At 53.2% G+C, this 15,381-nt stretch overlaps 1 protein-coding gene across 3 annotated transcripts; it reads right to left on the bottom strand.

Moving 5' to 3' along the window:
- Positions 1–3,906: 3,906 nt before the first annotated feature.
- Positions 3,907–15,359, bottom strand: BAIAP2L2 (BAR/IMD domain containing adaptor protein 2 like 2). Of its 3 annotated transcripts, XM_053978125.1 has the most exons (14): positions 15,103–15,359; positions 14,101–14,176; positions 13,734–13,820; positions 12,612–12,673; positions 12,252–12,323; positions 11,526–11,642; positions 10,995–11,141; positions 10,373–10,525; positions 9,789–9,930; positions 8,772–8,997; positions 7,798–7,869; positions 7,296–7,476; positions 5,429–5,469; positions 3,907–4,613 (listed from the first exon to the last, which is right to left on the bottom strand). In XM_053978125.1, exons 1-14 carry the CDS (start codon positions 15,139–15,141, stop codon positions 4,538–4,540), a joined length of 1,491 nt encoding a protein of 496 aa, XP_053834100.1. In that variant the 5' UTR covers positions 15,142–15,359; the 3' UTR covers positions 3,907–4,537. The 3 variants fall into 3 exon arrangements, with proteins under 3 accessions (XP_053834100.1, XP_053834101.1, XP_053834102.1); XM_053978126.1 differs by lacking the exon at positions 7,798–7,869; XM_053978127.1 differs by lacking the exons at positions 14,101–14,176; positions 15,103–15,359 and having other exon boundaries at positions 13,699–13,753.
- Between the last annotated feature and the right edge of the window lie 22 nt (positions 15,360–15,381).

Genomic DNA, 15,381 nt, shown 5'->3' with positions numbered 1-15,381 from the left:
TCTGCCCCTTCCAGTACCATTGGCCAGTTTCTTTGTCAGCCAGGATTATTTTCACACCTGTATGCAAAGCCATCACTGGACTTACAGTAGAGATGCTCCCAAGTAGATTAGACAGGCATTCACCATGCCTGGGTTAGGCTTTTTTGGGTCTGGTTTGTCTGCTATCATTGTCTTGTTGGCAGCACACTCCTAGCAAGGGTCCTCTCTCCTGCCCAGATCTGTCAGCTGAAGGACTGCAAGATGGCAGCAGCATCCTCATCTCTCAGCACCAGCAGTTGTGGGAAATGCCAGGAGTCACATATGGACTAGAGAGTGCCGAGGAGACAGGGACTGTCTTATGGATGTGACACACATATCTAGAACCTGGGAGCTTTGGATCTGGGTGCGTTTCTCAAGGAAGTCCCTGAAGTTCTTGGTATCCTCCATGCAAAGGGATGAGTTGAGCTGATTCCCATAGTTACTGTTGCTCTGAATATCAGAGAAATGCAAATCCTTTAGACAAAAGTGTGGATGGCACAAGCTTGGGCAGACCCCAGGCAGAGGGCCCTTACTTGGCACAAGTGGTCTTAGTCCACAGCCACCTTCAGCCATAGCCCTCCATCTCCTCTCCAGGAGAAGAAAACAGAGTGCAGCACTCAGATGCCTGCCACCACCATGGGTCCCTGCAGCAGAGCTCTCCAAACTTTCAAGATGCTGTGAGTCACAAAAAAAGGAGCTGAATTATAATCTCTGATTATGGATTGGGGTAACTCTTCTGGATGGCTGTTTCCTATCAGCTCTTGGGTTGAGCCACTGAGGCCAGCACAGGCTACTCTAATCTCTCCCTCCCAGCCCAGTTCTCAGGGACTGTGGCAAGGGACAGAAACATGGACTGAAAACTGGGGGCTATAAAGATTTTTTAAGGCAAGGAATCCCTACAAGGAAGAAAATAATAATGATACACTCTCCAGCTACTCATACCTCCCCCATCTCACCCTTTCTGGTGTTTTCTGGATCATTGGCACCCTGACAGCCAGACTGAATAGCCTCACTCAGTTTCTGCCATTTTGCTCACTGCTCCTGTCCCAGCTCCAGCTGACTGACAAGATAGATGCAGCGGTACAAAAGGTGACCTGCTGCCAAAGCACACTGATTTCTCAGTCATTGCTGGTGCTCCACCACTGCACCATCTGCTGCACGTAGCTACTTCAAGTAAGAGCTGCCACCAAACGTAGCCTGAGATATTGTATCCAAGCCCCTCTCCCAGCCTTGCTTTTCTTGAGATCATCCTGCACCGCAAATTAAATGAATCAATCAAACCACTGCGATCCATCTTTCCCTCAACCCTGCTGCTCCCTGCCAGCATCCTAGCAAGAAAATATTTGTCTGTCTGTGACATGCTCTTCAGAGATTTTGGAGTGCTGCCTGTCAATGATGGGCCCATGGTATCTGATTTTGAAGAGCACATGAGACATATATCTGTGATTACTTGTTTGAGTTTGGAGCTGGAGGGCACCTCTGCAAGAGCCACTTGCTCAGTGCTACAGAACTGCATAGCAAAGCATGAAAGCACTTTTACCTGCCTGCAGCTAGATGTTGGTTGAAAATGATGGGGTGCACCAGAGGAGCTCACCTGTGGGGGTGCCTCCAAGGCCAATATGCCCCTGCTGGAGATTTATCCCAGCTGTGAGCCAGGCAGTTCAGAGCTGCCTCCTTCCTAATACCATGACACACATGCTTGTCTGCTCACCGCGGTCACACCACATACCCTGCACCTGCCTTTGCACACTCTACAGCTCACTATCATTTTGTTCCCAGTTAAGGAGCTTTATCCACATATAAAAACACTGCGTGTGAGTTCACATGCACCTAAAAGCTCATCAGCATGGGCACATGCCCTTCCCCGTGCATCACAGGAAGGTGGGCCGAGCAGGCACTGCCAACAGAACTTGCTGCAGGTGGCTGCAAGAAGACTTGTGCTGACACCAGGAGGCACAAGCCCAGGTTGGAAGGGTGAAGACCACAGCAGGTTCAGCTGTGGCTGCCAGTCCCTGGACACACACAGAGCACAGTGCAGCCAGTGCTGGATAATGCCCAGAAAATCCCCACTGTGCTAGACAAGCTGCACCCAGGAGGGTCCACATAAATGCTCTTAGTGCCTCCACGCAGTACAGATGGGGTGGGGAGTCTATTTATTGAGTGCAAGGCCCACGATTCATGCCACCAGCCTCTCCAACCCACAGACAACCCCCTGGGAAAGCATTTGTTAGAGAATTAAATGAATGCAGGCCCAGATTAATTGTTCCTATCAGCTGCTGGAGCGAGGGTGCAAGCATGCCTCCACAGCACTGACCTGTGCAATGAAGCAATGACCTCCCGAGCACAAGCTGAGCCTCCAAGAGTTGAGCAGATCCCTCAACAGCGCTTCCTTCTCCCACTGGCTGGCACTCCCGGCTCTGGATGACGTGCCTGGTTAGATGGTCCTGCTGGATCTTCTCTCCATGGTGGGCACAGGACAATGCCTGCAGGAACCTAGCACCTGTCAAGCAGTCTCTTGGGCTCCGCTCCTTCCTTCGGAGAACTACGTCCTCACAAGACAGCTAACCCCCCTCTCAGCTTGCTTCCCTCCAGTTCCAGTGATGCCCAGCAAAGCTGTCTGTGGCAGATCTGGGGGCACACCCTATGTGGGGCACTCCCTTGCCTCCTGTGGGTGCAAGCAATGTCCCACGGCACCCCCAGTGTAGATGTGGGTCAGGAGCTGCTTATGGTTTCAGGTCGGCAGAGACTAGCGGGTGCTGAGCGGGCAGAAAGCACTTCTCCACTTTTAAGAGGCTTTTCCAGCCAATGGGGACGAGGTGGCTGCCTGCCACAGGCCGAATCCCCTGGTAATCCCACTGCCCAGGGGCTCCTTGCGTTTTCCCCAGCAGAGCAGGACAGGCTGGCAGGGATAGATTCAGTTGGAGGGATGAAGACGGAAAGAAGTGGAGTGAGGGTGAGGGGTGCTGGGGAGGGAGGCAGTGGAGGAGGAGACTGTGTGCCTGTGATTCAGTGAGGTGCAAAATAAGTAAAGCAGCTGCTTTTGTAGCTTCCTCAGCTGCCAGCCACGATGGAGAAGCGGTGGCACAGTTTTGCAGGGCATGTGCCCAGCAGAGAAGTGAAACAAGATGGAGCAGCCAAGGAATCACTGCCAGCCATGACTCAAACTGCCAGATCCTGCCCACCCCGGGCAGCTCAATAACTCCCCCTCAAAACCAACCTCCCCGGTGGCTGACTCACAGGAGGAGGTCTGGCAGGTGCTTGGGACCAAGCATTCTCTGGCCACTCGTGGGGGAACTCTTTTCCTTCCAGGGAGGGGGCTGGGGCTCAGCCCAGGTGGGGTTTTGGGGAGGAAAAGGCCTGGGCTGTAAACCCCTGAAGCCCCTCAGCAGCAGGGGGGCGGCGGGGGCTTGGCCATACTCACAGCCAGGGTTTAATGTCTATTAATAAGGCTAATCAGCTAAGCCCTGGCCATTGCTAGCGCTCCATCCCTCACTCACGCTGCCTCTCCTGTGAGGGCTCCCCCAGCACACACAGGGTATTCCCAGATTGGTGAGGCCCCCACAGGCCCTAGGGGAATGCCCAGGACACACGTTCCAGCAGTGGGTGATGAGAAGGGGGCCACAGGTCCTTGCTGCCCTCCGGCAACAGGACAGACAGGGGCACTCAGGGGAGCAGCCAAGAACGGGCAGTGCAGCCCTCCCGGTGCCCTCCACATCCACCCCAGACCCCTGGGCTGGTGGCTGCCCCATCTGGACTCATGGCACTGCAGTGTCCAACACCACAACCGTGGGCAGCCATCATGACCCCAGTGCTGGTGTGGAGCGCCTGTCCTCCCCCTGCATCCTGTGACTGAGTTGATGTCCCAGCCACTGAAATGCACACAGAAGATACATTCTCCATTTTATTTTAAAAAAACCCATATATTTTCCACAGGACAGTACATGAAGGAACCGGGCAATGGTGCTGGACACTGTCACCTGCCCCTGCCTTGCCCCAGCACTGCCCAGCAAGGTGAGGGGCTGCACCTGGGGTGAGAAGAGGCAGGTGCTGCTACAAATGGAGACAGTTGTCAAAGAGGCCAAGACCAGACCCTGTCAGCTGGACCACATCACTGGAAGCTTTCTTGTAGCCTTCTCTTTTGGGGTTTGTTCTTCTGGTGGCAAAGAAACTGTTTGATGACAGTCCTTCTCAGCCAGCCCTACCTCTAGCTCCAGCACCATCCCCTCTCCCAGGCCACCAGCACCAGTAACACCAGACTGCTCCTCCCACTCAAGTACAGTAACACCACAAGGGGAGGGAAGCAGGGATCAATCCAGAAAGGGCAGCAGAGATCTGCTTCTGGCTAAAGCACACCAGGTACCCAGGTGAGATGGGTCCCATTGTCCCAGAGGTATGGGAGGGGAAAAGAGAGTTCACTCCTTGAGTGGTAGCACTAGGTTAACTGCCCAGATGGAGGTCACAGCACTATCACTCTCCTCCTCCTTCTCTGCTGAAATTCTTCACTGCCCACAGCCCTGTTTCATCGGATGATGGGTGCCGAGCGGTCGTTGGTGACTGTGGGGCGCAGCTTGACTGTGGCAAAGGGGTTGGTACCTCTGGAATGGGAAAGGAAACAGGCAACCATCAGAAAGTCTGCAAATGCCATGCAGGGATGTCTGTGACCAAGCAAAGGCCACTTTAGTCCTGTTGCAGTCACCGACATGCCAGGGAGGAGAGCGTGGTAAAGCTCATTCCTGAGTATGTTTTCTCCATCCTTAACACATCCTGCTGCATATTCCCATGTGGTTCCCCTTAGGCTCTCCTGAGGGCTCCTCACCCTCCTTCTTCCAAAGAATGAAGAAGGTACACTAGCACATGGCTGTCCCTCATGATAGCACTCTACACTTGCAGAGTGTACACCAGCCCTCCAAGCAAGGAGTCAGGGAGCAGAAAAAGGCCAGAAAGCACACAGCACCACCCCAGAAACATGGAGACACCAACCCAGCTGCAGGGGGAAGAAACCCCTCATCCCCACAGACCTGACTCATCAGAACTCAAACCCACGTCCTTTTATGCCTCAGGCCTTTCCAAGCAGGCAGAGATGCACAGTCGTGTAGCTCCACACTCAGGCTGCGAGCTGCTATTGTGACCCTTCCAGGATGGACGGGAAGGAGCATGTGGGTCTGGACATGTGTTCAGGGTGCTCAGGTCCTACCTCATTTTATCTGAGCCAGGGTAGGACCTTCCCAGTCAGCAGAGGCCCGAATGGACCACCTCTGCCTCCTGTCCTGGAAGGAAGGCTGTGCATTGCTTTTCCCCAGACACTTCCTTGTTCCTCCCACATTTGATAATCCAAAAGATTAAATAATAATAGCATTGTAGTAATAGTCCCTTCTGTCAGATTATTCTAGAGTGGAGTTCCACATCTTACCGTGGGAAGAGTTCAGGTGGCTGGTCAAATACTCCTGATTTCTGCAGTGAAAAGAAAAGCAGCAGTGAGAAATCTGGAGTAGGGAATGGAGAGAGAAAAGTGGGGCAGGAGACACTGCACACATGGAGGAAGATTTCACAAAACACTTAGGTGAGTTAGGAGCCCAAGTCCTCTTAACAGGGCTCTGACTCCTTATTCAATCATGCTTTGCAAAAGCCCACAAATTCCCCACTGTAGATAATACCCTGAATTTTGTTGTGGGGGGTTGTCCCTATACTACAGGTTCCTTACTCCCCTAGGACATCTTTGTTTTGGGGAAGAAAGGAGATTACTCAGACCCCCAAAATGTCATATCTGAAGAGCACAGCAAACAGTGACAGTCTGAGCTACATTTCACCCTCCAGCACAGCCAGAGATGCCCCCTCATGTTGCCCATATACCCTGGCAAAAAGTCTGTCATCCATGGCCTCACGTGCTTCCTGCTTCCATGGGGAGCTCCAGAGCTGTACCTACCTACCCTACACCAGATATTTCTTAAAAGTGGACAAACCTGATGGACAAAGATGGACCTAAGGCCCTGTGGTCCTTATTCTTGGCCAGTAGATAGTGAAAGATCAGTGACAACTGACCTGCTAAAGTACTCTGGTGGCAGACAAGAAAGCCACACGGGGCTATCTGACATCCAGTTGGGAAGTCACACCCATTTGTTTGTGGCTCAGCTGGGGGATGTCTTGGGCATACATTTAAAGCAAGGCTGAATCTTTCCAAATTAGTCTTTCCCTCCTTTATAGTGAGGTTCCACACTCTGCCATGCTGTTCCAAATGCTGTACATAATTCATGACTCAATCCCAGGTCTATCCCTACACCCTAGCCCTGGGGCAGGATGAAAACCCAGTGACTCAGAGGGACAGAAAGGCTGCAGAGGCTGTTCCCCTGTGTTGCACAGCCTGAGGCTACCTGAAACCACAGAGCAGGACATAAAGGGGTAAAAAAAGAGTAATTAACGTTGCAGTTTTCAGTTCTTTGAGACATTCAATTGCTTGCAACCTTGCCCTGGCCTGGAACCAGTTACCATAGAAAAGGTTTTCCAGCCTCTGTGAGACTGAGCAAGTAATGCCCCATGGGCAGTGCTGTTCTTTCCTCCCCAAGGTCCTCACCTTTAACTTGGTTCTCCCCAGTCAATTCCCTATTGCTGGAAGCAATAGTAATTGGAGGACTTCCTTCTCAGTATGCCATCTATAAGCCATGAGTTGGACACAACTTGTTCTAAGGCTCTCAAATATTGCTGTGCCCTCAGCCTTTGCTCCCAGCTTTTCCCTTTTCCCCAGCTGTGACTTTAAGCCAACCCTCATCTGAATTTAAAAGAGGAACCCTATGAAACTCCTCTCCATTCTCTGAAGGGAGAAGAAGGATGGCATCTCTGTTAGCTGGTCACCCACTCCCAGACCAGCCTGGTCACTCCATGTTCCTACTATTAGCAGAAAGAAGTGCTGCCCTGGAGCCACCAGAAATCAGGCTGGGAGGTCATGGAGAAAAGGACTGAACTGAAGGGTCCCTGCTGAGCAAAAAGAGAGAGAGATGAGAAGGGCAGGGGCCAAAAGGCAGTCCCTTGGGGGAGCAAAGCCAGGCACCGAGGATCTGCACACAACAGGAAGACTGGCAGGGGTCATCAGACAAGGTGGCATATGAACAGACTGGGTAAGAAAGCAGCAGGAAAGACTCAGGAAAGCAGCAGGTCCCTTCACCAACATCAGAAAGGTGATTTTCTGCCTCTACTGGCCAAAGCAGAAAAGGTGTGCCTTGGAGGATGAAAGTCAGATGTGGCCCACTTCACACACACCCACCAGTCACTGCTCCTACACTCACCTTGGAGCCAGAATTGACTGGGGTGACCACCCCACTCTGGTGACTGCTGGCACCCACCGAGAGGGGAGGTGGGTTCGGCAAGCTGGGCTGGGCAGCAGCAGGCCAGTAATTGCTGGAGGTTGGAGCGCTGGGATGGTCCAGGATGTCATCCATACTGTGACTGCTTCGCAGCGGGAAGGACCTGAGCAAAAGGAGAAGACAGTGAGGTGGGAGCCAAAGAGCAAGGATCAGGGAGCAGCACAGGTGCTGGCACAACATGGGATGTCTCTGGAGGAAATAGACATGTCTTGGACTGGCCCAGTTGCAAGAACCTTTGAGATGACATTACACAGGTTATGGGAGCTGCCTAGGGAAGCCTGCGAGGTCCCAGGGCACAGTGAGGCTCTTGGCAGGCTCTCCAGCATGGGAGCCCTGCAGCTGTCCATGGGGCACACTCAAATAAAGCCCACTGGCATTTGTGGTGTACCAGGAGCTCCTGCCCGGCCAATTGCCATCCTGTTACCTGGTGTCTGGCTCCTCCATCTCCCTTGAATTCTCTAAAGGCTTGACATAAGCTTCAGGGAACCAGCCACACCTAGGGCACAGGAACAGAGCCAAATGAGGTCCAGGCAACCATGGTTTGTGGTTCTTCAGATCCACACTTCTGATCTGCACCCATCCCACACATCAATCAAGCCACGTTTGCCACTGACAAGGTTCCTGCACTTCTTTCACCCATAGATGGGGCACAGGGGTTATCGTGGGACGGACCTTGAGCTTGGAGCAGGATCGCTTATCTCGGGAGCTGTGCAAAACTTGTGCTCCTGGGAGTAATGTTGGTGCAATCCAGCAAGAGACACTCCAACCAACTGCAATCACAAGGAAGCTGTGGAAAACTTGTCCAGGAATTTTACACAGCTTCACTCCAGAAACAGCCACCCAAAGAAAGGTGCTGCTTTTGTTCATCTCACATCTGTGAGCATTCCTGCAGACCACATCCTGTGTGGAATGGGGCAGGCTTTACACAGAGATGTTGGCTGGCAGTGCCACAGGGAATAATTCAGTAAGTGCTGGGTGCAGCAGTTTCCATGCCCTGCCTGTGCTGGAGGCTGTGGCAGCAGTTGCAGCGTGAGCTAAGAAATGCCAAGCCTCTCAGGTAACTCCAGCAGTTCATGGCCCTGAGCTGGATCCCATGACAGGAGTCACTCAGTCATGCAAGCCAGGAGGGGGTCACTGCATCCCTGGCTCTTCCACCCAAAGCCCCTGGAGGTTTCTCAGGCAGCCCATCCACGCCAGCCCTGCCACACTGCATCTTCTTGGAACGGAGAGCCCCCATCACTGAAGTGCTGACACAGTGCAGTCCCACTGAGATGGTGTGTGGGACACAGTGCTCAGGCCACACCAGGAGGCGAGGGGGGTGATAATTTTGGGTTAACCTTCCAGCTCCAGACTCAACAGGCCTGAATCTGTCCCATTTACAGCAGCAGAGTCACGTACGTGGATGAGCCCTCCAGCTTGCCGTAGAGCCAGCCATTCTGCGCCTCTGGCATCAGCACCGCGATGACGTCCCCGGGCTCAAACCGCAGCAGGGTCCGGTTGGCACCCGTCGTGTGGGGCACAATGGCCTGAACTCTTGTTGTGCCACTCCTCTTCCTGCCCTCGCTGCCACTGCTGGCCTCCCCAAAGGAACCCGAACGGGACGTACGGCCCATAGGGAGCAAACCTGTGGGGAGGCATGCCAAGGGTCTGGCTGGAGTCTGGCATCCTCCTGCAAGACCCACACCGCCTCAAAGGGACCAGTGCTTTCCCAGTCAAGTAATTACTCTAGGGTAGGGACAGATGGCCTTTCAGGGAGAGGGCAAAACATAGCATGGGAAAAGCAGGGTAAGCATCCTGCAGGAGACAACCAACTCAAGCCAAACCCATTTGTTTTGCACTGTGTCCTCTCTGGCCAAATGCTTAGAGCATAAGCACTGCATGCTCTGGCTGATGCCCTCCCTGCCTGACGGTCCTCTTCCTGACCTGCTAGAACTTCTAATTATTTGGGTAATTTCCCTCTCTCCCTGTCCTTTTTTTACTTCTTGTAAAAACTTTAAGCTGAAATTTCTCAGGAAGGAAAAGCAGGTGTGTCAGGGGTTAAGGGGCTGGGTTTCATAGGGCAAGCTAATATTTAATCTGGTAGTATGAGAGAAGGTGCTTTACTAAAATGGGAATTCCTGTAAGAACCAGTTCTTGTAGTTCAAGAAGCCTTGAAAATTGCACATTCATACGTTCCCCACGTCACACAGCCTGGCCATGCCCTGGATGGACTCTGCCCTGAAGGCTAAGCTCACTTTCTACTTCAGCCTTGCCCTGTACAGCTCCCATAGGCACTATCCTCTCACCATCCCTAGGAACATGGCTGAGGTCTGGTGGTCTGGTAGAGTGGTGGTACCTTCCCAAACCCAACCCTCTTCCCACAGAGGTCCAGCCCCTGTGTCTCCCCACAGCACTGCTCCCAGATGTGGGTCATACTGGCTGCTGATGGTGTCCTCCGCAGTGGCCGCCTGGGAGACTCTGGCTGAGGAGACATTCTCATTTCTGGAGGGTCTGGAGAGAAGATGTTGGATCTACTCCCAGTCATAGAAGAAGCAAAGTCCCCAAGGGGTCTCTGGGGCTGTTGGAAAGAAAGGGGGTTGAATACACATCCACGAAGGCTGTGTTAGGCAGGAGATGCTCTGAGAGATAAGCAGTCTCTCTTAGAAAGCCAAACTCAGCACATTCGTCCATTGCAGCCCACACACAGGCCACTCTTCCTCTTGGCCAGGAAAGGCCACTGGAGCTGGACAAGGCAGCAAGCACCATGGTAGGCCAAGGACTGGTCTTGCCCTGTAACCTCACCACCAAGGAACTATTGAATATTTTGGGTTGGAAGGTACCTTTGAAGGCCATCTAGTCCAACCACCTGAAATGAGCAAGGATGTCTTCAATCAGATCAGGTTGCTCACAGCTCAGTTTAACCTGACCTTGAATGTTTCCAGAGATGGGGCATCCACCACCACTCTGGGCCTGTTCCAATATTTCACCAAACAAGGTTAAGCTGTCTGTGGGCTCCTCACCATCTCAAGGTGGGTGGGTGTGAGCCGTCCTGATGGATACCCCTGGCTGTGGGAGGCTGAGAGCAGGCCCTGTGAGTGGCTGTTTGAAGGGTTACGGCTGGCTTCCAGCTGCTCCTTCCACCGGGGTGCCTTGGTCTGGATCATGCCCCGAGCCTGGGAAGAAACAGAGAAGAGGGGGTGATGGACAGAGCAGACCAGCTACAGAGGAAGCCTAGGGCTTACATGTGCATTAGAGACCAGGTCCTCCCACAATTAGGCCTGTGGGCATGGCAAAACAGCTCACTCGAGGCAGGAATTTCCAGGATGGCACCCTCCAGCAGATATCCCCTGGTCCCAAAGAACCTGCTATAAACACCTACAGCACCCTTCCCTCCTCCATCACTGACACACCAAACTAACACCATGCCAGCACCACCCTCAGCCTCAGACATGTTCTCCGAGCCTAATACAGCCAGCCTGAACCTCACAGCAAGAAACAAAATAGTTTCCTGCCCAGTCCATGCAGAGATGCATCTTTCACCTAAGGGATGGCTCAGCCCTGGCTCCCTCCTGCCTGCATACTCCCGCTCCAGCCCTGCTGTCTGCTCCCCCAGCTCTGCTCCCCAGCATGGCAGGGCTGTACCCTGCTGTAAAACTGGAGGAGAGTGTTGTAGAGCATCTGGTGCTTTTCAGCCAGGAAGCGGTAGCGGCGTTTCTCCTCCAGCTCAGCCTCCCTCTGGCTCTCAGAGAGGAATGCCTGCATCTCCGAGCGCAGCCGCATCACATTCTCCTGTGTCACAGGGAAAAAAGGGAGGAAGGGATCAGTGAAAATCCAGCAGAGGGGGCTCAGGGGAAGAGTTGAAAGGGGTCATCATGTCTATCAGCTTTCCAGCCCTCTTGCCATGCTGGAGCAGCAGAGAGGAGCTAGAGCAGAGTGCCAGGGATTAAGTCCTTGCTTCCTGAGGCTTCCTAAAAGAGGAAAAGGCTTGGCAGGAGTGAGTACCACAGGTCAGTAGCACCCTGTAGAACAGGAGTTTCCTACTTTCCAGATAAGCCTGCTGCCTTTTGAACACTGGGGCAACCCCTTGGCTAAGGCTGCTGAGAAATCAGCCCTGGTTCCCAAGAAATCATCCAGTTTTTATTACCAACTCCCCTTCCTGCAATCACTGCTTACCTTCATCTCCCGGGCATTTTTGTCACGAGCCCTCTCCATTCTCCACAGCTCTGCCATGCACTTATCCAGGTTGGTGGCTCTTCGCTGGTACTCCAGCTCATACTGCTTCTGGCTCTCCTGACAGAGAAAAACCAGGCTCAGTAAGGAGCCAGAGACCCAGCCACACTGTGAGGCAGCAAGGGTCCTGCTCTGACGGGTGGTGGGGCATTTGAGTTCACCTGCAATCAGGCTTCACCTGGACCTCTTCTATAATGCCTTTCTTTTAATTTTAAATGGCCCAAGAGTGCTGATGAACCTCCAGATCTCAGGACTGGCACCCAGCTGTCCCAGCCCTGGGTCCCAAGGCCTCTGTCTTCCTCTGTGACAGCAGCACACCCAGCAGCAAGGCCAGCTGGGCCACAGCAGCACAGGACCCACAGACAAGCAGGGATTTGGGGAAGCCTGTGATTTGGGGAAGCTGGGAACTCTGCTTTTGGAATGCTGAGTCTCTCAGCCCTGCTGAAGCATTTGACAAGTCCCACTGCACAAAGAACAGCCACCTGCCCTCTTTTAGCTCTCCATTATCAGCTGACAAGTGGAGTTTGTTCCATGATGGGAGGAAGTAAGAACCCCTATCTCCTGCTGAGAAGAATCACGAAACACCTCAAGTGTTGAAGCAAAAACCCTTGGGGGAGAGGGAGAGAGAAACAAGGAGAGCTGAGGAGGAGAAGGGAGTTCATCACTTACACTGATAAACTGCACATCCATTTTGCTGTTCTTCTCCATGTGCTGCAGCAGGTCCACGTGGAAGGTCTGAGCCTGCAAGAGGTGAAGGAGCCATCACCCTTATCTCTTTATCATATGGGATGTTGCATACATTGTGATAAGGGGTGGCTCATAAAATGTGCAGAGCAAGTGACTGGCAGCCAGGCTCTGGGTGTGCCAGCCCTGTGACCCTCCTCTGCCACATGCAGCAGGGAGGCAGGCACCTGCCTGCAGCCATGTGTGAGGGCAGCTGATGGGGCGAATATGGTAAATGCTGATAAGCTGTATTTAAGGAAATCACTTTATTCTCCACCTCCACCAGCCCTTGGGAAAACCACTCACCACAACTTCCAAATCAGAGCTCAGTATTCTCTGCGTGTCAGACATCTCCATCAGAATTTCACCTTTGGGGGAAAAAGACAGGAGAAGGTGAAAAAGTCCTGTGGCCATTTTCTTGTGTGCCTAAGGAGGCAGACCAGCAGTGTGCAGCTCAGGCTGATGATACACAGCTGTGAAAGTCCAAGGGGTATCACAAAGCACTGCTCTCTGCACCCTGGTAGCCTTCCTTCCCAGGCACTGCCAATGCAGGGTTACTCCAGCCCGATGGCTGGACCAGTGCTCTGCTACAGCCCCAGGTGTCAGAGGCAGCCTCACCTCTGCCATGGGCTCTGGGTGCTGGGTTTCTGCTCTGCCACAGCCCAGCCCCTCCAGGCCCCATTTCTAACCCCAAAGGCTCCCCAGCTGCCCTGCACATTTCTGGCTGTTCTATGGAAGGCAGCTCCAGCACTTGCTCCAATGCTGTGCACGGTCCCACTTCACTGGCTTTGGCCCTATGGAAAGGAAGAGACTGATGACAGGGAGCAGAGGAGCTAGCTGGGAGGTGCAGATGACAAGAAGAGTCTGCAGAAGGGCACGTCTGCTGGAAGCTTTTTGCTAAAATGTTTAGCAGTGGAGCAGTTCCCTGACCACGTTTTCAGCAGTCACCACCAGGCTGCAGAGTTATTTACACTGCTGAGTGTGAGTCCCTCAGCTCCAAGCTACCATTCCAACCAGTTGCAGGCTCAGGAGGACAAAACCCCATCAGTTGTTGTCAGTGCATGCTCCCTGGTTTTTCCCTCACACCCTCAAGTAGGAGAAAAATGCTTCCTCCGGGATGAAAATTTCATCTCTGGGGACAGCATGCCTCAACAGGGACTGGTTTCTGTGAGAGGTCCATCACAGGAGCTGAGCTCACTCACTGATCTCAGAGAGATACAGGGAGGAGTGCTGGGACTGTGAGAAATATTCAAGGACACACAATAAATTTGACTGTCACCACCTGGACAGGGCCTGGTACAGAGACACCATTTAGAGGAGCTGTCTTTCTTGCCCCAGTACCTGGAAGTATACGACCTAAGGGAGAAGGTCAAAAAAGGTAACTGTGGCTCACCAGAGGAGAGAGGATGATGTGCAGGAGAGCCTTACCCAGCATGTGTGAGGTGGAACTCTGCAGTGCTTGCTCCCCAATCTTCTCAACTGCCTTAAAATACACTTCAGCTGCTTTGGATAGTGCTGTGGGGAGAGGAGAAAGGTGGTAAGGGCCCAGCCTGCCTTCCCACCATCACCAGCTTCAGCAAGCAGCACACAGAACAGCCAACTCCTGGTACTTCACCTACAGGCACCCCATCTCTCCCCATCAGCAGTGGGTCCCGGAGCTGAAGAGTGGTTAAGAGCAGCTCAGGACATGTCAGAGGTGGCAGACAGCAACCTTGTCCTGGGTGAGGGGATGGGGGTGCCCAGGCTGGATGCAGCACTGTGGTCTGGAGCCCTGGCTGTGTGGGACCGCACTCACCGTGGAAGGCACGCAGGTAGTTGTTCCCCAGGTACACCAGGTTCTCCAGCGCAGGGTTGAACTGCTCCAGGATACTCTGTGGCCATGTAGAAGCACGTTAACACCATTTTTCCTCGTGCCCAGAGACCTCAGCAGGCCAAGGCCCCTGTGCTGTGGTTTGGCTGGGTAAGAGCCCCCTCTGGAGCTCTGGAACCGAGACAATGTACAGCCCAGCACAGCCAGCTCTCTGCATCGGGGCTGGCTAGCAACTTCAGCTGCCCTTAGCCTTCCCAAGCCAGCCAGGAGAGGGGCCGTGCCAGAGGGCAAGGTAGCCCACTGCAGAGCCAAGTGGTTGCCTAAATGAAGACGGCTTTCTCCCAAGGCCCACACCCGCTGCAGGCAGGGGAGAAACTGCAAGGGGATCTGAGCAGCCTTTTTCCTCACCCCAGAGCCAGCCAGAGGGCCACTGCTTATTATCCAGGCATGAACACAACCCTTTCCTGGCCAGGATGTGGTGCACTGCCAGACTCAGCAACTTAGTAAGAGAAGGGATGGACAACCAGCTTCTCTGCTTTTATTTGCATTTATCTAAGACTATCCATTGACTACAGAGAAGACCAGAGATTGGAATAAGCAATTCCCCACTTCTGTCAGCCCTCTCCCCTTGGTTCAACACCGATGTGTGTAGGGAAGCATTTATGAGATCAGACTCTTTCAAAGGAGGGGCAAAATGGCCGATCAAACTTCTTCCTGCCAGCAACCAAGGTGTGTCACCCTTCATGCTCCACGTCCAAACCACCCTGCTTGCCCAGCTCCTTCCTGAATCTGTCCTTGGGAACCACACCACCCTCTCCTCTGGCTCCCAAATACAGCCCAGAGCCCACAGGAGCTGCTGTAGTTCAGCCTGCAAATGGATTCAGCCCTCAGCTGTTCACCCAAGGGAGCCTTTGGTAGAAAACACTCATCTCCCACCCACACGTCCCCCACACGCAGTCAGGAGCAGCCTTTGATGCCAACACTCACCTTATAGATGGAGATGGTGGACCTGTAGGACAGATCCATCTCTGGAGCCTATTCACTCTCCCACAGAGAAGCAAGGAGCAAAGGCGAGCACAAGGTGTTATTCTGTCCTGAAGGACTCTGCTTCTGCACAGCCAGCTGGATGGAAAGAGCCTGTCACCAGCAAGGAAGGACAGCAGGAAGACAGAGATGTGGTACAAAGGGAGCACTGATGGAGTTTAATAATTCACCAGCCAAGAGGCTGGAACTTGATCTCTGGAAGTAACCAGACTCTGGGGGGGA

The sequence above is a fragment of the Vidua macroura genome, chromosome 5 (assembly GCF_024509145.1).
Source record: "Vidua macroura isolate BioBank_ID:100142 chromosome 5, ASM2450914v1, whole genome shotgun sequence".
Taxonomy (NCBI): Eukaryota; Metazoa; Chordata; class Aves; order Passeriformes; family Viduidae; genus Vidua; species Vidua macroura.
Note: the sequence above shows the minus strand (reverse complement) of the source record. Positions and strands in the feature narration are given on the sequence as shown.